This window comes from Calypte anna, chromosome 1, assembly GCF_003957555.1.
Source record: "Calypte anna isolate BGI_N300 chromosome 1, bCalAnn1_v1.p, whole genome shotgun sequence".
NCBI lineage: Eukaryota > Metazoa > Chordata > Aves > Apodiformes > Trochilidae > Calypte > Calypte anna.
The window spans coordinates 139,792,682-139,815,909 of NC_044244.1; the positions used below are offsets into that span (position 1 = coordinate 139,792,682).

At 40.8% G+C, this 23,228-nt stretch overlaps 1 protein-coding gene across 1 annotated transcript in view; it reads right to left on the reverse strand.

Annotated features, from left to right (window-relative positions):
- ATP11A (ATPase phospholipid transporting 11A) overlaps positions 1–20,534 on the reverse strand; it is a 121,868-nt gene extending 101,334 nt beyond the window's left edge. Inside the window, exon 1 of the mRNA XM_030446922.1 lies at positions 20,464–20,534. Within this exon, the coding sequence (XP_030302782.1) occupies positions 20,464–20,502 (39 nt within the window). The 5' untranslated portion in view covers positions 20,503–20,534. The remainder of the gene's footprint in view (positions 1–20,463) is intronic.
- Between the last annotated feature and the right edge of the window lie 2,694 nt (positions 20,535–23,228).

Here is a 23,228-nt window from a genome sequence, read left to right on the forward strand (position 1 = left end):
AAACATTTGCTTTTAAAAGGCTCTTGTGCCTTTTCAGTCAGGTTTCTCAGAAGCTCAGACACAGAGGCTGGAAAATCCAAGTGAGGATTCAAGCAGATATGAGTCAGAAATTTCCTGTTTGTTTTGTTAAGCCATTTGCTTTTTTCTGCAGCAGACACAGGAGGTAGTATTAAAAAAAAACAAGCACAAAACACATGAAACAAACCAAAACATTAGTTATTTGGCAGAAGACAAATTATTTCAGAAGTACAAGCATTGGTGCTCCCAAATTAGGGAGATGGGAAGGGCTACTCAAGAAGAGAAATACAGAGACTTGGAAAGGGGGTGCATCTCTTTTTAGTTACATTTCATTTTCTCCTGCAAACATATACATATCCTTGGTGTCTACAGCACACAATTTGTTTCTACAAAAATGGTTGTATATCTATGTCTGTATATACACATACAGAAACAAATACAGTATACAGTTGTGCCTTTATTCCTTAAAAAAGAGGCAAAAATAAATTGTAAAGGCTATTCCGCAGGATGTTTCAGAACACACAAAAAAAGTCCAGTAACTTTTTTCAGGTCCAGCAATATTAACATCCATACACCTGCTACCATTCACTAAGGATACAGCATGCACAACAACTGTTGGTAAGTTAATTAGCAGCCTCCATTTCAGCCCCCCAAGAGGTATCCTGAGTTGGCAGAAAGACTGCATCCCACTGGCAAAAGTTGCTTTCATGCATGCTCCATGGAAGGATTATCACCAGGGAAAGGCGAGTACAATTCCAGCATCTCTCTTGCACCTAATAATGTCCACTACTTAAATACACCCCACTACCCCATTCTGAAGCAAGCCACAGTAGTTTTAAGCCAAACCTAACAACCAGTTAAATCCCTAGAATGCTTTTAATGTTATAACATATTTCATAATATTCATGCATGTTTATTAAGACCAGGCTATTCCCTAAAATGTTGAAAAAAAAATTCTCAATAGGAAGAATTTTATCTCCTTATCTTACACAAAAAGAAATAGAACAGGCTCAGGAGACAGAGTAGCTATCAGCATTTTCAGAGGCAGCATTACTTGAAGAGCAATAGAACATCTGTGCCTTGAACTACTATTTTCATAGCTCCCTTCTACAGAAGGGGAAAACACACACACACAGAGTAATGTTTTTAGAACGGGTTTATTTTAAAGGAAAACAAAGGAAGACAGTAATGTAATCCCAGCAAGATGAAAGCAGGATCCTCATTTTTATGGAGCTTAACTTCTATGGATGTACTTTCGATCTGTCTTTCTCCATTTGCAAAAAAGAAAATTTGGACAACTCAGGTTAAATGTACTTTCACTCCAGATACACTCAAACTTAACAAAAAGTAACACTGTTTGGAGCATAAGAAGCAAGAAAGGACATAAGTAGTACTTAAAAATAAATCTCAACATCAAAAGTAAACTGCAGAGCCTAGGCATGAATAAAGTGTTTGACATTTTCACTTAAATAAATAGGAAAAAAAAAATATTCCTCTCGGGCACAGTCCCTATCTGACTGCCAGACATTCTTGCTCATTCTAGTTTTTAACGTACTTCAAAACTACTGTGGCTTCTCACCAGACCAGGATTACATTTAAAACCCTACACTGAGTTAGATAAGGGCCATCTCAGTGCATGCTTCCCACTACTAGCAATGGACTCAGTTTTGAAATAAACATTCATTATCCCTGAAAAAAAAAAAAAAAAGACAGTACCTCCTCAAAAGGCTGGCCTTAGCTGTGGGAAGTAGGTAAACTCCTACCTTCTTCAGAAGTCTTCACATTTCTCCTCAGTTCTATCACTCTTTATTCCAAGCAACAGAAATGGAACTGTAGTAGTGAGGAAAGGGAGAGGGGACAGGTATGGGATGACTCTACCAATTCAACATCCAACAGTTTGAGTGCTAAGCTTTGTCTCAAGACAGAGGGGTACCCACACTTCTTTTTTTTTTCCTTCTCTAACAACTTCAGTCTCCTTTATCTTACATACCTCGCTATTTCTGTTGTCTCCTTCCCTAGTCTCAATCAGTCTGCATACTTTTCTTTTGCATTTGAACAAAGAGGAAAGAGTAGTTTTCACCTTTGGGTGTATGCTCAAAGCACCAACCACACTTGCTTCACACTCCTCCCCCTTCCACTAAAGCTGGAATCTTTAAATACTAGTAAGTCACAAGGGAAATTCATCTTCCCACTGATATTTGATAGGTATGTCTACCATCTTAAAAAATACTTCAGGAAGTGATAGTTCCATTGTTAAGACTTCAAAGCAAATAAGTCATGTTTATGAGAAAAAGTATTACAAATCAAGCTCTCTTCAGATGACTCAATGTTAACTATGGAGCAACAGCAGAATTTCCAACACCTAACTTGTACTACAGCTACCATCTTCTATGAACATACATCACCCACATTCATAAGTGAGGTTATTTTTTTTTAATCATGCACCCACCTGTACTATTTATGCCTTAACTAAACCGAGACCATTACTTCTGCCATTCATGTATCATAAAACAAACAAACTCAGTCTTGTTATGTGCATCATTTCATAAATAATTTAGAATGGCAATTTCATTTCCTTTAGATCAGGACTTTAGCCTGTTGAGACCAAGAAATCTTTGCTGCACTTATTAAATATTTACTATATGGCTGTTCTGGCATCATCACAAGAAACACTGCATACAAGTGTTATGCATTAGACAAATAAGAAAGCTACATTTAAAACATTTAAAAGATGCTGGCAAGGGAAATGCAAATAAATGAGACAGCCTAACTTTCACTGCTGATTCTTTCCAGGAGGAAAAGCAGCCACACAAAACAGCTTATTCCTTTGCTTGAAGGTCAACATGCATCAAGCAGTTCTCAGAAAATGTGAAACACTTGTCACTACCTGAAAAAAATCAAGTAAAAATGTTTTTAATGAAGCAAAAAGACAGTGTATGCTACAAATCAAAAAGGTCACAACTGTTTACCAACTCCATGCATGCAATTAAAGTGTATCTATCCCACTCTGCTACAAACATTTCCACCCTCAGAAAAGCAAGCATAACAAATCTACCTGGCAGTGTAACATCCCTAAAATAATCCATGAGATGATGTAGAATGAAGGGGCCTTAAAGCAGCAGGCTATCTTCAGTATCCCACCCCATGTCACTGAAGGGGAGCTTCAACATTATGTTAAATCTCTTGCTTTCTAGTGTTTCAGCAAGGTTTTATACAGCTCTTCTGGTAGTTGTCATTTTACTGTATCTCAAAGCAACAGGCACAAAGTGCAATTATGAGATTTAACAATCCCATTGCATCTTTCAGATTTAAAAGCACAAGTGCCTATGCCTATCAACAGAGCTACAGCTTGCACCACAACAATAACCATCACAATGTCTGGCTTCTGGCAGGACTCAGCACACACTGTAATCCAACTATTTTTCCAAGTGAGCTTCCAGTCCGAGTCCAAACACATTTCCCTCAGCCAACTGCTTTCTCTATGAAACAGTTTAAAGACAGTATTTAAGTACCACAGTCTCCTGTAAACTATGTGCCTTTAATAACAACCTTCTAGATTTTAAGTTTTGTTACAGCAGCAGCAACCACTGCCCTCACAGAACTTCCTCTATGTAATGATCTGATCCTTAGGCAGGGAACAAAAATCTTGAGAAACATACCTGGACAAGGCAAAATAATGCTGGCTGGGAATGTACTAAGGTGATTCACCCAAGTACAAAGCTTACTTTCTAGCTAGTAGACCAGACCAAAGTTTCAAGGTCTTCAGTCTTAGGACAGCAAGGCACCTATTTCAAAGGAATCCTTTGTTTTCTAACCCCTTTCCAAGCACTAAGCAACCAGTCTGCAAAACCAACCATTCTGCAATCTATTTCTCCCAGAGCAGAGTAAACACACTAATATTTCCTCAGTGTCAAGAACAAAGCCCTGAGCTACCATAAGCTCATCACTACTGTGCTCAGCACCAGCTTCAATCCTCTTCTGCTCAGTCTGAATTGCCTCTTTCAAACACATCAATCAGCCAGACATGGGCTAAATCAGAAACTGCACTTCTTCCTAGCACAGCCTGCCAAGACAGCTGCACTGTTTTCAGCACTAATGACTCGAGAAGGTACTAAAATAAAGCTTTGGCACAGATGTCCACTAAGAGAAGGTACTCCCAGCCCTACTGGAGATGGCTATCATCTTTTTATTTTTAGAATGAGAGTCATACAAAAATATACTTCATAACCAAGTATGGCATAAGCTTTTCAATCCAGTGCTTCAGCTCAGTTTGAGGGCAATAAAAGTGCATTTTAATGGCTGTAGTTTTCCAAGAACTAAAGGTAGATGGATCTTCAAAGGAAGTGAAGGTCAATTTATCCCTCCTGCCTAAGGCTCACACACAGCAACAGCTGATTTGGTCAGCTGGGGATCAGATGATCCCGATCAGACTGTTGTGAAGGATGGAGGCAATGTCTCCTTTAGAAGAACTCCTTTGGAGTTCACTATGCCATTTCCTACAATAAACAAAGGAGCTGGGGCAAAGAACCACTTGGGTAAAAACAGAACCTCAAGGAGGATAACTGTGGAACAATGAACCAGGAAAGAGACCTAAGGAGAAAAATACCTGTAAGAAAGGCTCCTCAGAAGAAACAGGAACAACAGTAAGAAACTGAGACACAGGAACACAATGTGTCTTGGCTTCAAGACCAGTACATTATTCTGAAATGGTACCCATTATCCTGAACCACCTGCAGAGGAAGCAAAGCCAGACAAGAAGTGCTTTAGGAAGCCATGCGAGGCTGCCACATACCACCAAGAGCAAGGGTTGTATACTTTCTGGTATGGATTCTAGCCAGAGCCAGGGCTCAAAATTTAAGCCTCTTCAGGAATGTTTCCAGTGTTTTGAAGGGCTGATGCAAACAGACTGCACACCCATAAACTGTGCAAGATGAGACCATATATTTTAACACAACTGGCTGGTGAAAATAAACATTTTTAGTGAAGAGCAACAGTTTAGGGTTTTTTATGTAAGCAGGTGGACAGGCTGAGCCCAGTATGGAAGGAGTATCATTAAACTTTCAGAAGTTATCTTCAAAGAGATGAAGAAAAATATTCCTCCTGGAGTAGCATGTCAAAGCTTCCAGATCTTATTTTAGAACCTGCATCTTTTAAGGCCCCATCAGACAATTTAAAGTGCTTAAGATGGTAGATTCACTTTTTTCTTTTTTTAGGAACACATTACAATCAGCAGCAGGCCTAATTTGCCAATTTAGTGGTCAAGTTCTAAGTAAAAGGTCCAGCAAGATTCAATTGACCACAGAAGTAGAGAACAGAGAAGTATTTATAGCTTGCTCTCCCTCAGCCACCAGCTCAGAAACCACAGAAGGACACATCACAACACATGACTTCAAGCACATGGTGTCAAGTGCTTAGGCTTCTCTTTCAGCCAAGGACTCTGCCTCTTCTATGGAATATTCTTTCACCTTCCTTCTCTCTTTGCTATTTTAAAACAGAGACAGAAAGATACTGCATTAATGTGCCCCAAACTATTTTAAGAAAACATAACTCACGGTACACTGAGATCAAGGGAGTCTTACTTTCATGCTTCTCTTCCAAAAACTTAAATAATCTTCACCACCTTTAACTCAAGACCTCAGAACCTTTCCAGAATTCTTGTTGGCTCTTAACCCAGTAAGACATCCTTCAAGAACAGCTTACAGCCTTTATCATGATTTTTTATTTTTTTTTTATTTTATGATAACGGCATTTAATAAATAAGTCTGTTTATACTGTCATCCAGAGTTAATGCTATTTTTTTTTATCTCATTCCCAACACTTCCAAAACCAAGCATACATAGAGTTTCAACCCCTAAATGCAGCTCCAGAATAACTTCTCAGAGCACACACACACCTCTAGTCAGTGCTCCACGGTGACACAACTATCTTGGCATGAAAGCTGAGATTGGTCAGCTTAAGTCTCAAGAGCACAAGCATTTTCACACTTTATGTTACTAATTCAAGTCTTGTAGCTTTCCTTTTCCAGCCTCTCGGGTCACACACATCAGCTGCTACCCACCTAGCTTCTCACTACGATTCTCTTTCAAACAAGTTAGGACTTCCTCAGATATTATGAATTAAGGAACATGAATCAGTCAAGTTTCACAAATTAATCAGAAGTTTGAGCAAAACTTTTTTTTTTTTAATGGAAAAAATCTTTGTAATAGCCATGTGAGCAACTACACCCAGTAGGTTCTGCAACAGAAGCCTGAAGAAATACTTTAACCTGATCAGGTCCACAGCTATTGAATCCTCACCTCCACCTACAGCAGATTTTACTGAGCAGATGTACACACAGAAGCTGCTATGAACTCTATTATGGCAATCTTAAAGCATGAATGAACAAACACACCAAGCAGTGTAATTACTGCTCAAAATAACAACTTGTGGAGTCACTATGTTATCACTTTAACATGTTATGCAGGTTTATCCACAGAGCCCTTGGTAAACTAGGATGTCTTATTGTTACCACCTGCTGAGAAAGGAAAACCAGGATGGCTGCAGAAGGGGCAAGAGTATTTTCTCCTTTAAATTAACATTAAGCAGAAGTCAACAGTTCCTATTTCAGAATCAGAGCAATGCAGGTTAGTTAAAAAGCATGAAGCATTTTCAGACTAGTTCTGCATGAAAAAAATGTTTAATTGCCTATTTTAGAAATAAAGTTTAAATAATTGTATAAGAATTAATTAATTCAAAATATCCTTAAAGAGATCATGCACAACTTGTCTTCACGCAGGGAAAATCTTGTTTTTTAAGCATTTGACACCGGCCTTTGCACTAAATCAGAGAAACCTTCCTTTGCCAGTCTCCCACAGTTGCCTGTGAAGGGGTTAAAGGTTCTAGAGGCTTTGACAATCTAAAAGTATTCCTGTACTGGCTAGCATCTCTATTTCAATAAAACATGTCCTAATATAACCAAGGGAGGAAATGCTAAGCACATAATGGCTGTTCCATTTTCCCCCAAGTCATTATGCTTTGACAGCACTTAGAACTTTGGGAAGGTCAAGCCATCAGTGCTACCAGACAGTACCTGTCCCAGGGTTAGCTTGGGGAGGGAAGGCTGGTTGGTTGTTGTTAAGTAACATACACCCCAGTGTGTAGCCCCCAACTACTTCTCCTCATTCCACAAAATATAAAGCTTCTTGATGTTTATATGTGTTAAATCCCACCTCTTTCCCAATTACACCTTTTCTAAAACAAGCCAGTGTTTTATGGATGTCAGCAACTTGCTGAATCAGCCCTGACTCAGTAGTTACCACCTGGAGATGTCACTGCATCCCAGTCAGAAGCACTATCAAGAACAGCCCAGAACTTGGCAGCACTCTTTCCCTCACACTGAAACTTGCTACTACTTCACCCATTTCAGCTCTAAACCCAGAGCATCAGTCACATTTTTAGGAATGCAGCCATCTATATACACCCATTGACCATTAATTTGTCACTCAAAGTGAAGAAAGATGTGTCTGTATCAACAAGCCAACAGCACATCTGAAATAGAAGGGAAAAGAAAGAGCAAATCTGTCTCTACTGCCAGAGTCCCTTCTGACAGCTCTTAACAAGATTAGAAGAGCTATATACAGCCACATAAGCCTGCTTAATGTGTCTGCTTTGGCCTTTTCTACATACTGTGAGAAACTGAAGTCCAGATCACACCTTTAATCAGTTTAAGGAACAAGTGAAATGATGTGGATGCCTGTGGACAGCAGCAGTGCCACAAACATGTTTTCCCACTCCTGTGCTGCCCTAACCACCTACAATCAGGAGGGAAGCTCCATGTGCTCAAGACCAGGGACTATGAGGACCACATTTCTGCTTTTCTCCTGTACACTTTCAAGACACAGATATGAATTAGCAAGAAGTACATCAGCATTTATCATAATCATAATACTCTTCAAAGACCAGCTAAAAGCCACATAACAAAGAGCTGCTACTGTGCTAAGAAAGAATAATTATAAGCCAAATTCAGTGGTCCAATCTGGAGTAGGAGAAGGCAAAAAGAAAAGCTAATGCTAGTTTTACTAGCTGTAAAGGCTTGGCAGTATTTGCAGTCACCTCACTTAATGAGTCAACTACAAGCATGACTCAATCAAGCTTTGCATGTGTAAAAGCATTATTATGTTCAGTTTAATATTACTTATAATTTGTTATAAGCAGGAAAATTGCAAAGAAATGCTGTTATTTTAATTCTATGTGCCCAGAAGAACTTTAGCCTCAAGCAAATTTTTTAATTTGTCTTTAAAACACTTATTTTATATATACATATGTTGAAATAAGAGCTTTTTGAACAAGTTACAGCAGATACCATTTAGCAGAGTAAAAGTACTGAAGGTAATCTTGACACTTCTTAGGAAGGAATTCAAGGCCTTAACCTTCCCTTACGGAAAAAAGAAATTAAAAGCCTTTCAAATTTGAGACCTCCTGGACTGAAAGACACAGGAGATGAAAAATCAAGTGTCCAGAGTATCCATTATACACCTGTGTTTATACCTGCCCATGTTCACCACACAGAGTTTCACAACAGCACCTGAAGCTTTCCTAATGCTTCTGTGTTATTAAAGCCATTAGGTATGGAAGTTTAACCTCATTATGTCAGATAAAATCTTACAGCATTAGGAAGTCAACATATTCAGGAATCATGTTGTAGTGGTCATACAGTTCAGGGCTGAGGACAGACTTTTTTTTTTTCCTCCCCCCCTTAATTTCTCCCCTCCCAGTATCAATACCCAGGCACCTCCTATCAAATTAGGCCATCTGGTCACCTGACAACTGTAAATAGTTAACACTGTTTAAAGAGATTACCAGTTCTTTATCAAGTGAAGATATGATAAACACACAGGTTAGTTTTGGGTTTGTTTCCAGGTTTTTTTATTCTTAAAAAGTGAAAGTTTTTTGTAGTTGTGCTCAATGACTGGCATCACACAAAATTCTTGTCTCAGCTTTAACCCACCTGCCACCATCCTCCCCAACATGATATTAAAGACCAGCTATAGAGACTATGTGTGCTCCTACACCTTAAAGTCAACAAGAGCAGATTTGCTTAGAATGCCTAGAACTGCTTAAGTTTAAGGTAGTTAGAAATTTAAAATCTGGTACAAAAGGATTAAAATATTAAACACAAAAATGGGATATTATAATCTATATCTTGGATTTTAAACATTACATTACTTTGAGAATGTTTGTAATACTTGAGCTGATCTGAAAAACCTGTGTGTGTATTTAAGCCTATATGAACAGAGGGTTTTTATTAAGAGTTGAAGTTTCTAAAGTTGATACTGGTGGTGAGGGGGCTAGAGTGTGAAACACTTAGGATGACTTAAGATCACACTTACTTTTAATGTCATTCCACTGATAAATCAAGAAAAGGAAACTACACAATCTACTAGAAAGAAGTGGCAACTATTCTATAACAATACAAAGCAACAATGAATAAAAGCATTTCAGTACATTGTGTATTTACAGAGAAAATGCTGAGTATTAAATTAAAGCACTAACATCAATGAAAATTACTTATAGTCTAAGCAGTCCTTTTGACCAAAACAAAACATCCAGCCTGAACTTAATATTTTAGTTCTGCTAACATCAGCATAAAAGTTTATTTCTTTTAATGACCAGGTCAATAAACTGTTCTAAGCCTACCTTTGCAGTATCCCCTCTCATGGCTATCATATGTCACATAAAAAAAGAGTCTCTTCCTACACAGACACTTTTTATAGTAAGATTAAATGACATCCTGTTTTTTTAAGAGTTTTCATGGCAGTTAATATCTTCTCACTGTAGCGGGAGGAGCCATTCTTGCTCCTGAAGCTCGACGAGCTGCTGGTCTCTTCCAGGACTCCAGCCACCACACAGCGCTTCCAGGGTAGAAGTGTAGTGGGAAGAACCTTTCTTGCTCCAGAGGCTCGACGAGCTGCTGGCCTCTCCATGCCTCGCACCAGAGTGAGCTGAGCATTTTCCTGTGGGTGTGTGTCCCACCTTTATTGGCCCCCTGATCTTGCTCATGCCCAATAGGGGCCTGTCCTAATCAGGCACAGGTGGACTCACACCCACTCACTGGCAATTCAAGGCACCTGGTTTATCTTGTATCTCTACATCTCACTATGAAAAAAATAAATAAGTCACAGAATAAGCAGGACATCAGCTTTCCCAATATTTCTCCTACATTTGCCTTACTCTATCCAAAATTTATCCAGTGATTGTTATGCCATTTCTGTTACTAACCTAGTAAACTTTGATATTAGGCCCATCTACACACCTGAAGTCACTAAGGTAGTCGAGAGGTACCCAGAATTAAAATATCTAAAGACAGAAGGCATGCCAAGGTGCAACACCAAGCCAAAGCCACAGGCCAAGACACCAAGACACTTCTTTAGCAGAAGACCACAACCCTCCTTGAATTCAGCTTTGGGACCTCAGAGCCAAGCACTCCACTCTTTCAGGAAATGATAATCTGAGAAATTGCACTCTGACTCCAAGTCATCTCATGAATAAGATTAAATAAAAAGATCAGCTTTTTGTGGACCAGCCTTATTCACATGTGTTAACATGCAAACAATAGATGAGACTAAACTATCCAGACTAGTGTTCTGTAGAAAACAACTAAGGAAACTATAATTAACCTACTAAACTATGAATATAAACTTTATATAACCTACATACAGCTACTAGCAATAAACTTATATAATAATACAATTGCAAAAGCAATTTCTCAGAGGCAAGTCCCATTCAGCTCTCTCCTTTGTAGCTTTGCAGTGTGTTATCCACATCTCAAGAAGTCAGTACTATCACTTACAGGATGGATTTCCAAAATACACAATCGTTTCTTCCCTCACAGTAATCATTATACTGTCTCATACACATCATATCAAAACCAGCACTTTTCATGGCTGTATTTAGTAACAACCTCCTGACAAGTACAGCAATTTAATGTCAGTGATCAAATGCCACTGCTGATTCAGATCCACCTCAACACAGGCCACATATTCATTATGAGTGGCATAAAATAGTTATACAAGCACAGATAATGGATAGTAGTGTCTGTACTTCATTATAATTATTTGTACTCAGCACTGATGGGGCCACACCTCAAATACTTGGTTCAGGTTTGGGCCACTGACTACAAGAAGACATTGAGGTGCAGAAGCATGTCCAGAGAAGAGCAACAAAGCTGCTGAAGGGTCTGGAGAATGAGTCTCAAGAAACATCTGAGGAAACAAGGGCTGCTTAGCCTAGAAAAAAGGAGACTGAGAGGAGACCTCACTCTCTTTGACTACCTGAAAGGAGACTATAATGTGGTGGGAGTTGGTCTTTCCTCCCAGGTAACAAAATAGGGCAATAGGAAAAGGCCTCAAGTTGTACCAGGGGCAGTTTAGATTGGATATTAGGAAAAAAATTCTTCACTGAAAAAGGTTTTCAAGAATTGGAAAAAGCTGTCCAGGATAGTGGTAGGGTCACCATGCCTGAAGGTATTTAAAACATGTGTAGATGTGGTATTATTGTTGATTTGTTTGCAAAAACAAATTTTAGTTTTAGTCCGCTACTAAACGATGTCCCTAACATGCCGTGGACTTGGCAGTGTACTAGGTTAACCATGGGGACTTGATGATCTTAAAGGTCTTTTCCAACCAAAATGATTCTATGGCTTGCACAAACAAATCAACAGTAATACTTTGAAAGGATGTGAAGGATACGAATTGGGGTTCTTTAGTATGGAGAAGGCTTTGGGGACACCTTAGAGAATCTCTCCAGTACCTGAAAGGGGCTACAGGAAAGCTGGGGTGAGACTTTTTACAAGGACATGTAGTGATAAGTCAAGAGGCAATGGCTTTAAACAGAAAGAAGACAGATTTAGATTAGACATTAGGAAGAAATTCTTGATTATGAGGGTGGTGAGACACTGGCATAGGCTTCTCAGAGAATGTGGCTGTGCCGTCCCTGGAAGGATTCAAGGCCAGGCTGGATGGGGCTCTGAACAACATGGTCAAGTATGAGGTGTCCCTGCCCATGGCAAAGGGGTTGGAATGAGATGATCTTTAGGTCTCTTCCAACCCAGACCATTCTGTGATATGTAAAAATCGATATGCAATGCAGATAACATGAAATCAGTTTCAGCTCATCTACATGCCCGCTTCATAATGTAAAATAGAAGTATTAGAGAAAAAAAATATTGGGTAAACAGTTTTACTTTTCTCTCTCTAGTTCATCCACACAATCTTCTCTGGACAACTACTTGATACACTAAGTTTATTTTTCTGGATATAACTGTTCTGATTATTTACACTAATTTTACAAAATTTTACTGGGACATTAGCAGATGTGCTTTTTAGAGGATTTCAAAACAGCCTAACTTCGGGGCAAAGTAGAGGAAGAGCCTAATTGTCCTTAATCCTCTATTTAAAATAGGTTAGATGAAATCCTCTTTTGACTGAACCAAAGGGATTAGTCAGTGCCACCAGGAAAAAGAAACACTATTCCCCCCTCACCCTGCCCAGTATCTAGATATTTAATGATTAATGAAGGAAACAAATCAACCTGTCTCTTATTTCAAAAAGGGAAATTGGTCATCAGGGAAGAACAAAATAAATAGAAAAGTATTCCTATGAAATATTCAAATTCTTAAGCTTACATGTTTAAACTACCATAACAACATAAGAACAAGCATCCCAGAATTATTTTTTTAATACCAATGGACACCTGGATCTCAGGAAAATCTTGGGTAATTTTTGACACTGCCAAATGACCTGCATGCAATTTCAGGAAGCACATGGCCACACATCTGCACATGAATGCCCATGTATATATGCAAATGGAGGAATAAAGAGAAAAAAGGGGGAAATCACAGGTAGCAGAAAGAAGAAGTGTAGAAAACTTAACAAGAAAAAAAACCAACCCTAAGACACAGTCATAATAGACTTATGTCTGCACCCAGTCTCCTTCCTGTGACAGAGTAATTTTAGTACCTGAAACCATTAAACTACCCTTGCAACTTCTTTCATACTCTCATCCCTATCCTTGATGCCTGTACAGAGAAAATTAACATCTAGATCTGCACAGATACTTAGCTGCCTTATCAGCTGTGGTCTCCTTGTGATGTTTTAAACAAATTCCCCAGCCACTGGCTGATCTCAGTCTCCTAGAAAAATGCAGACCAAGTTGCCAGTTTCTTCCTACTAAGAGTGCATTTTTAATATACTATCACAAAGATTCAACACTTGAAACATTAAAATCAAAGGTAAATTGAAAACAAAACATAATACTCTTCATGATGACTCAGAGCGTTTGTGCCACAGGCTTCTCAGTTACCACTGCAATGGATGGAAAAAAAAACCAAAACTAGTCTACATATGATATAGGAAAAGAATTCTTGGTTTGACTTGTCTACCTGCAGCTGTTGCCATAGCAATTATAGCAGAAAGGATAAGAGCATTCCAGTGTCATTCTGCACAGTATCAACTTCAATTGAAACATCCCTTGACAATTCTACAAACAGAAATACTACATTATCCTGTATAGTGGCAAACCAGTAAATTAAGAAAGATTATTTTGGAAAAATATAATCTGACTAAAAGACTTACATGAGGAGAGGCAGGCTATTTTGCATTTAAAAAAAAAAAAAACAAAAAGCAAGCAGTTGAATCCAGTTGCATAACAAGTGCTAAAACATCTGCTCAGTCTTTTCTGTGGCACATTTTTCTCTTGGTTTCCACTCCCTGTCACAGCTGCACCTGACATGAAGGTGGCATCTCACTGGCAATCAGGTTGCAGCAACACTGTCAAACAACACAACTGTTTTCTAGTAGCATTTAAAGCTAGGTAGACAAAAAAAGTTTATTATCCTCATCTCAACAGCACAAACAGTACCCAGCTATGACTGTTTGTGGAATGCTTTGCTTGTAAGCCCAGATACAATTTTCAAAGTGTTTGGGGGTTAAAAAAGCAGACTCATCAGAAAAGTCCCATTCCACCTTACCACTTTTCTTTTTGCAATTACTGCTGTACAACAAGAGCAAAGAATGAATGAGAAGCGGTGGACAGAGATTTTAAGATGTAAGTGTGTGACTTTGTACCTTGCCCTTTTCCATTTCCAAGCAGGATTTTGAAAAGGCTGCACTCAGCTATAGAAAAGGCATAAAAGCAGAACTGACTGTATTTTACAGTTTTGGAAGTAAACAAAAAAACACCCTATCAAAAAAACAAAAGCAACTATGCAGTTCTCGTCAGAGAAAAAAGCAACTACACAGTTCTCATCAAAGAAAAGGCAAATATTTTTTAATTATAAAAACAGCAAAAGTTCTTGACTTATTAAATCACTGAAATACTCCTAGAAATTAGATGCTGCAGGAGCAATAGTGTTTTAGTGTTTTCTACTATCAGAGAGCATCTGATGAGTGCAAAAGAACAGTATTTTGTAGAAAACCATAACCAGCTTGTAATATGTACTCTGGCTTCCTGCAAATGAATTGGTTTACGTACACAACATCCTATTTTCATTTGCTTATTCTCAGAAGAGAATAATGTAATTCTTGCATAAATTAGATAATTTAGAGAGGAGGGGGAGGGAAAAACCAAAGCCCATGCTTTTGTTCCCCATGCTTATTGCCCCTCAGCAATAAATAACTGATAGGGAAGAGGATCTGGGAATTTTTTTGATCCTCAGATTATACCAAAAACACCTTAAGAGCACATTACAAAAGCAGCATAAACAGAAGTTACTACCAGTATGCAAGCACCAGTTACATTTGCAGAAGTGCCAGATCCTGCCAGCCACACTCAGTGTTCAGTACCATTAACTTCTGAGATAAGTAAGCCTTTCAAACTTTGACTTTTTTTAAATGACAGACTGAAAAATATGCAGGCAGCACTCCATACAGACTCTTCACACACACAACACACAAAAAAAGAAAACAAAACAAAACAAAATAAAACAAAAAAAACCCAATTAGGATAAGAACAAAGCAATAGTTCTTGGGGAAACAGGAACTCAGAAGTTACTCATGCTGTTGGACACACCTTCAACACCAGGAAAAACTGGCATCACAGTGAAACAGAGATGTGAGATGGAAAGCATCTCGGGTTTCAAGAAAACATTGTGACACACTCACTTGCAAAAGAGATAACAAAAACCCATTACGTACCAGGGACAGACACAAACACTTGTGAAATGCAGAAATTGCTGACCTGTGAACAGACAGCTCCTAATGAGAACATCTTCTATACTAGCAGGACAGTTTGCAGGCAAAGAGACTACTTAAGCAATATTTAAAACAGCATAAACTTTTGTCAAACTATATCCCTGGAATAAAAGAAGAATGTAAACCCCACACACTTTTCAACTTATTTTAAGATACAGCTAAGATAACAACGGTGTTTAACAGGCACCCAAACTAAGAAACACCTAGACAACACCTAGACAGCACCAGTTTGGTGACAGTCTGCAAGGGTGCAGAGAAAGCTGAATGACTACAAGCAAAAGCAAGAACAAGACTGTAAGGGTACCCTCATACCTCAGTATTTACTGATCTTAGAGTAAAAACAGTAGGTCATCTGAAACATTTGATAAAAGTGTCATTTTAGACACATATAATTCCAGAGCACTGGAGGTTTACAATTTTACCAGCTTTCAGGTCAAAGCAGTTATCAAACTTTGCTATATACCAAAGCCAATGGAAAAAACACTGAAGCTCAATATTATTTTAGTTCTACTAAAACTACATACACAAATACCGATAACATCTAATTATAAAACAGTTTTAGAACTATACTGCCAATAGAAATAACAAAGTTGTTTAAACCAATGACCAAAAGTGACAGGCTGCCATGAAATTTTGAACTTGCCATGAAATAGTGAACTTGCTAAAAAAAAAAAACCCTAACATAACTTCCTGGCTAGGCTAGGCAATCACTTTCTCAAACCATGACTAAAGTTGACCCACTTCCATAAAAGGGAAAAATAAAGTATTCATTTGCAAACTGCTTTATTCCAACCTAAAAAAAAAAAAATTAAAAAATAAAGATTTTTCAGAAATATCTGCAGACTGACAAGCCAGAAGCTTCCCAGAAGCCAGAGCTCTAATACATCACTGTTCTTTCTGTAAGTGAATCTTATCTGCTGCTATACACATGCAGATATATTTACACAGGCAACGAATACTTAATATCCAGATTTGTAATCCCAAAGAAATAGGAGAACATGAAAGAGGAGAAGCAATAAAGTGACACAGTCTCTAAATACACCACATAATACAAGCAAACCTGCTCAGCAATACAGACCTCTGACCCAGCAGTATTTTTTTGTACAACCCAAAGCCATCAGCCTGGGCAGAAGCATTTACTGATAAGGGTCAGCTGTCTTACAAACACATAAGAGACTGTCACCATAGGCTGTAAACTGTTTAACAATCATTCGGTGTACAAACAAACATTAGCTAAAAAAGCAATGTTTTTTCCAGGTTGCCAATATATATTAAAATCCACAATATTCAGGAATATCCACATCAGCATTCAGTTATAAACAGCTGTCATGAATACACAAGACTTATGCACATGGTTTATTAAGTAAACACTCATTTTATGAAAGATAAAGACTTTGAGATTATTACCCAACTACTGACTGTAAAAAAATTAAGAACTCTGAAGTCCCAAAACCAGCAAGTAACTAGAGAAAACTAATTCAAGTGCAGTTACATGGGTAAAGTATTGCTTAATGATACCCCCACAGCATCTCAAATAATCTGACTATAAAACAGAAGCTAATCTTGTATGGAGACAGGTTTGGTTATCACTGCACATTTGTTTTCTCCCCAACTAGTGTACTGCTTGATATTAAGTTAACAAGTCTCTCTCATTACTGAGCACACAGGAGGCTCTGCATGACACTGAAAGGGCAGGATGCTCTCATCCTGTATTCTCAGGCTGTGAGGCTGCCCTCCCCGGGGTTGCACAACATCCTCTGGGGAGCACACAAATAACCCAAGCAGAAGGTGGAGATGCACATTGTCTGATGCAAAAGCAACATCCAGAAAAAGAGTTTATATAGTATATGACCAACGGTATACCTCTCCAGGGCCATTTGCATACTACCCCCATACAGCCATTATTTGGGAAAATACACAATATAGTTGTAAAAAATCTTATTGTAAAAGTTTTACAGATTCTGTGATTCACACAGTGGAAAAGCTAAATGCAAAGATGCTTCTTATTCATTACTTAAAAATGGCTTTACTATATACTCAAACACTTTGAAGCAGTGTAAGACACAAAATAATCTCACTACATGTATTTAAGAAAAGTCGCATCACTGCACTTTACCTTGGAGGATCATGAGATATTCTGAATACATTGAATTTCATGTGAGCTGCAATCCAGTGAAACAAACACCATTTACATAGAAAGCCGTTCTTTACCAAGAGTCCTATAAGGTTACAGTAATGGTGAGGGGAAAATAAGAGGTAAAGTGAAACGAACTTGCAGAATAGATATAAATGAGGCAGAGCAACAAAATGTTAATTTAGCAATTCAGTAAGAGGAAGATAACACCATTTCTGTCCTCCTAACAGGCTGCAACATCTCTTGGTCAAGAGGTATGAGCTACAGCATGAATAGAATTATGAGCATTTATTTTACTCCACTCACATCATTGACCTGTTCCCAGGCCTGAAAGATACAAAGATGACACTCTGTGCAGGTAGAACAGCAGACAAATGTTTAAAATGATAACCAGGACTTCAAGTTGAATGAGCAGCACCTAGTCCTCACTATGCTTCCACAGGGTCTTGAAGATAGGCACTCTTGTGCATTGCTTCAGGACACCAACTATAACAGCAGTGAGGGGAGTGGGGGAATTCACAGTCAGGACAAGAACCCTGGTATTTAACTTAAGCCTTTATGTCCTACGACATATATAGTCAGAAAATAAATTATGCAGAACTCTTAGAAACCATCCTACTAAAAGCCTTAATTAGTACAACACATAGCAACTGCTTATTATCCCAATATCCTACCATACCCCCGGCAAGACCTTCCAGCTCAACAAAATCTTCAGCCTGCAACAGCCCGGGTTCTCAGGATAATCCAGAGACAATCCTGCTCTGGAAAGGAACTTCAGCTGAACAAGTCAAGGACACAACTTGCAAACCAAAAATTCTTAGTTCTAGTACCTCCATCCTTGAATAGTTTCTGAATAGATGTGAACTAAAACCAAGCTTGAGCTTACTTTGATATAAACAGATGTGCCTCTCTCACTCTCCTGCAAAGTGCCACTGCCTTGTCTCTCGTCAATAAAAAGCAGTTTGGAAAGAAGCAAGGACCTCTAAACTTGAACCGAATAGCTGGTGTGTACAGAGCTTGCGTGAACAACTATGGAGTGACACCACTGACATGGGCATCTGCTTCTTATGTGTGGCAGTCATCTTAAGATGCAGCATTCAAACTTAGTTTTCATTTTCACTGCTGTGTCTGGACAAAAGTTGAAGCATGGAGATTTAAAAAAAAATACAAAAAGAAAACACACAACAAAGATATCAGCTTGCCTGATCTTCCTTCTTTACTGAAATTATAAATTTAAAGCAGCTTTTTTTCAAAATTTTCTTTGGAAGAAAGGATACAAAATTAAGAAACTGAAGGATGCAAAATAACAAGAAGCAACAGGTGGAAACACAAGGCAGCCTAGAACAGACATAGCCTATTGTATATACTCATATACATTGTATATAAGTATATTGTATATGAAAATATTGTACTGAAACATATACAATACAGAAATACTTCTTCACACAGAAAGTAACGTTTCATTTAGCCTTGAGACCGCTGAATTACCCTCAGCAGAAGTGCAGGAGGGTGATGAAGGTAACAATTTGAAAGCTCAAGTACCTTGTTTTCAACACACTCTCACATAGATCTTAATCTTTCAAAATACCTGCTGTAGTTACTCACAAGCTCTTTCCTTCACATTTGATGATGATGCCTACTTTGAGAGAGACGTTAGCAACAACGTAACAAAGAAGAGATTTAGAGACCGCAGCATGCTCTGTGCACAATGCAACCATTATTTGTACCGGCTCCAGATGTTACCGAACACACACAAAAAATCTGAAACTGAATCCAACAGCTAGATCAGCACTGACAGATTCCCTGATCCTGCCTGCTTCCAAACAGACCTCAGCATAGTTCACTGGAACTCTGCACACCCGTAGAGGCTTCTGCTGCTCTCAAAACTCCTTATATTTTGAATATTCTCCTCCTCCCCTCAGGGCTACTTTCTAAGGAACCATGTACACAAAGCTGTGTTCATTACTCACCTCTTCATTCTCTCCTTAATCCACGTAAGACCCTACCTAATAAATTTCTCACCTCTGCAATTTTCCTTCGTATTTAAAGAGGACAGACTTGAGCCTGCATTATGTGGATAACTCCTGACATGCACAAAACTAAATGTATTTACTTTCCTCAATTCTTTCCCCTCACTTTCCTCCTGCACAGGATGAAAAGCCACATGTATCAGGTAATCACAATTATCTCTCTACAACTTTTTTTCATTTCTTCTACACCCAAAAGAATAAATGTGCCGTTTCCTGGTATTGGTGGTACCCAACCCTTGCACTGTCTAACCCCGAATTCACTGCCATTCTGCCACTTTAGCAAACCCATTATCCTGAACTTTTGTTAGGGGTTCAATTAAAGCAGATTTGCACTCGCTGACACACCTGGACCTACCCTTGGATCCACTATAAAGCACCAATGATTTGCACTTTGGGATGGCAAGAGTGCAGGAAGGGATGCTGGCCAACAAATAAGATCAACTCTCTTTTCCAAAAGTGAAGTAAGTTCAGTGTATCTGAATCCTACCACGCACGCCTAAAGAAAAACTTGGGACTATTATGACTGTTCATCAGTGTGTTTTAATTGGACAAATCCACAAAAGGCAGCATGACTGAAACAACATAAGGCAGAGAGGGGGGAGAGGACAAGCCTCGAGTTTTTATCTGCTATGGTAACTACGTAACTCACAGCACGCTGTAAATTACAGTGCTTTGAACTTAGGTCAACCCGTTCCTATTCTGCCAAGGGCAGCCCCGCAGCAGCTACCCGGGGAGAGAGGGCTGCAGGGCACCGCAGCCGCATCCTCGGTTTACCCAGAAAAATCACATGCGGCGGTCCCCACGGCTCCGCCGGACGCCGTGCGAGTCATGGGACCGCCAAACTCCTGACCGAGCCCTTTCTGCAAGCCTGGGGCCACAGCACGACGCGGCTGTCCCGCAGAGGCTCCCACCGCTCCCCCGCGCTGTCTCCCCGCCGCCTCACCGGGCCGGGGGCTCGCTCCCCACCCTCGGGGCTACGAGCGGCACTCCGAGGGGAAGCCCCCCGGAGAGCTGGAGGGCCCCCACTGGGACGGGCCCGTCAGGCGGTACTCACGTATCGGCGGACGAGAGTCCGGAGAAGGCTGCAATCCATGGCGGGCGGGCGGCCGCCGCTGCCCGGGTACTCAGGACCACGCCGCCGGGTGCTCGCCGGTGCCGCCGGGCTCTCTGGCTCGCCTCACTTTCCACATGCAGGGAGCCGCGCTCGGTCCACCAAACCGCTGTTACCCCGGCCCGGTGCTCGCCGATGCCCCCGGCTATGCCCTATACTCCTCGTCGCCACCGCCGCTGCGGCGCGGCGCCCCGCCGCCCCTCATGCCCCCCGGCGTCCTCGTCGGCGTCGTCGCCACCACCACCACCGCCGCCGCAACACTTTCGCGGAGGGAAGGCGGAGAGGAACACACCACTGCGGGCTCCCGGGCAGGTCTCGCCGAGCTCCCGCCTCCTGCACTGCTCTGCCCACGCCGCGCGGGCCGCCCAGAGCTTTATCGGGCGATGGGAGGGGGGGGAGTACGGGAGGGAGGAGGGGGGGGGAGGTGAAGGGCGGGGGTGGCGGAGCGGGAAGGGGAGGGGGGTGGGCGGGGAAGGAGCCCCTGCGCCTCTCCCCCGTACGCGCGCGCGGACCCGCCCGGCGAGGCCCTGACCGGTCCGACCCAACCCGACCCGACCCGACCCAACCGGGCCCAGCCCCGCAGCCCCGACTGGCGCCCGCGCCCGCTTTGATCTCGCCGGGCGACCCCGGCAGCGCGCGTCATGCGGGGCGGGCAGGAGGGAGGGCATGCGCGCACCGGGCACCTCCTCCTCCTTCTCCTCCTCCTTCTTCCTCCTCTTCCCTCCTCCTCCTCCTCCTTCCATACCCCCCGCCCTCCCCCTCCGACACACAGAGAGAGACAGACAGAGACAGATAGACAGACAGACAGACAGACAGACACACACACACACACACACACACCCACACACACACACACACACCCTCCACTCACACCCTCCACCCACACACCGCCCCCCCCACCTCCTCCCTCCCTCCCTTTTACACGGGCGCTGGAGTGCAGCGTCTCCCCGGTTGGAGGGGAGAGAGCTTCCCGCTCCGGTGCTTGTCTGGGGTCGAGGGGGTTGGGGAGGCGACAAAAAAAAAAACAAAACCAAAAACCTTCTGAGAGGAGAACTGCGTTTAAAAGCCCCCTTCTCTCTCTTTCCCCTACTTCTTCACCTGTCACCGGTGCTCTCCCCCGGCCCCGTGGCGGCGGAGCAGAGAGAGAGGAGAGGTGAGGAGGCAGAGAGCAGCAGGGAGCGGCTGCCGCGCCCTTCCGGGGCGGAGGTGGTGGCGGCGGCCAGGCGGTGCGGAGCGGAGCCCGCCTCGCTTGGGTCCCGGGGGCTACCGGCCCGGAGCCGCCCTCCCCTCAGTGCCCCGAGTGAGGGGCGGCTTGTTCTTGCCGCCGGTTCTGGTGGCTCTCGGGTCGCCCGGAGTACAAAGTGTGTGTTGTGGGACCGCCAGTGCTCAGAGTTTAAATGTCTGTGAGCGGTGCCAGGCGGGAGGTGACAGCCTCCTTCGCGCAGAGTTGTGTTTGGACCTGGGAGAAGTGGGAACTTCCCCCGTACATAAAGCTCAGCAGAAAGAGTTAAATCTAAGAAATTTCTCTTCAGTGACTGAGGCCTGAACACGGCGGACCTAAGAAACCTGCAAATAGTAGAAAGGAAACCCAATAGAAGCCAATTTTAGGTGAGCAGATAAGCATAAATCAGCAAAAATGTGCACAAAGAAAAGTATCTTTAAAAAAAAAAAAAACAAAAACCTGAAATAACACCTTTAAAGGCCATTATTTTCCTCAAATCTGTGTTTTCATGTCATTTATGCCAAAGAGTTCAGTCAAGTTTTAAGTCTTCCAGTGAGCCTCAGATAATTTGTATCCTATACAGTGTAATAGAAAGCTAAGACTTCAAGCTAAATGCTTTCTTAAACATTAACTGGAATTTACTAATTTCATAAAATAATTTTAAGAAAAGCAAGCTAAATCAAAAGCATTTTATACTTATAAAAACCCATCCCCTCCTTTAGCGGTGATCACATAAGCTGCCCTTCATTGCCTTGCTCACTGGGCAGTTTTTGCTCCTTTGATTTTTGTGATGTCACAGTTCAGTAGTTCTCTGTACACCATAAAATTTTCTACCCCAAAGAGTGCCTGGATTTCTAATAGAACTAACAGGAAATAAGTAGAAATTAACACTATTTGACATCATCACATAAGTACGAAGTGAAAGGACACATGACTGATTGTTTACAGGTCACCTTTAATTTAGATGCATTATATATTTTCAGCATTTTTTATTACTGGTTAGACTGCAAAATGTATAATGTGCAGTAAGTGCAGTGTGGTCAAGCTAATGTAATTCAACCTCTTAAAGTGATATTGGTCTAAACCCCGATTTTCTTTATTTTGGTTACTAGTAATAATTTATATTTTGCTGCCCCTCCTGTTTTCATGTTTCTACTTACAGATGTCTTCTAATAGTTCTGTAACATAGATCTTTTTGTACTTTTCAGTTTCCAGAAATTATCATTAAACTGAAAAAATTAATTAAAAGAGCTATGAAACTATGGGATTTTCTCTCAAAATCAGCAGTTCTACATCAGTTAACACAAAACTACATACCTGTTTACATGAGCAATTACATATTTAATATTGTCTGTGCACATCATCACTATTTAAGGAACAAGTTTATTATAAAAAAAACCCCAGGAACCTAATTCATAAATATCAATGTAAATACAATACACAGATAGTGAAGCTTGAAAAAGGAAATTGTTTCAGTTTGGTTTTA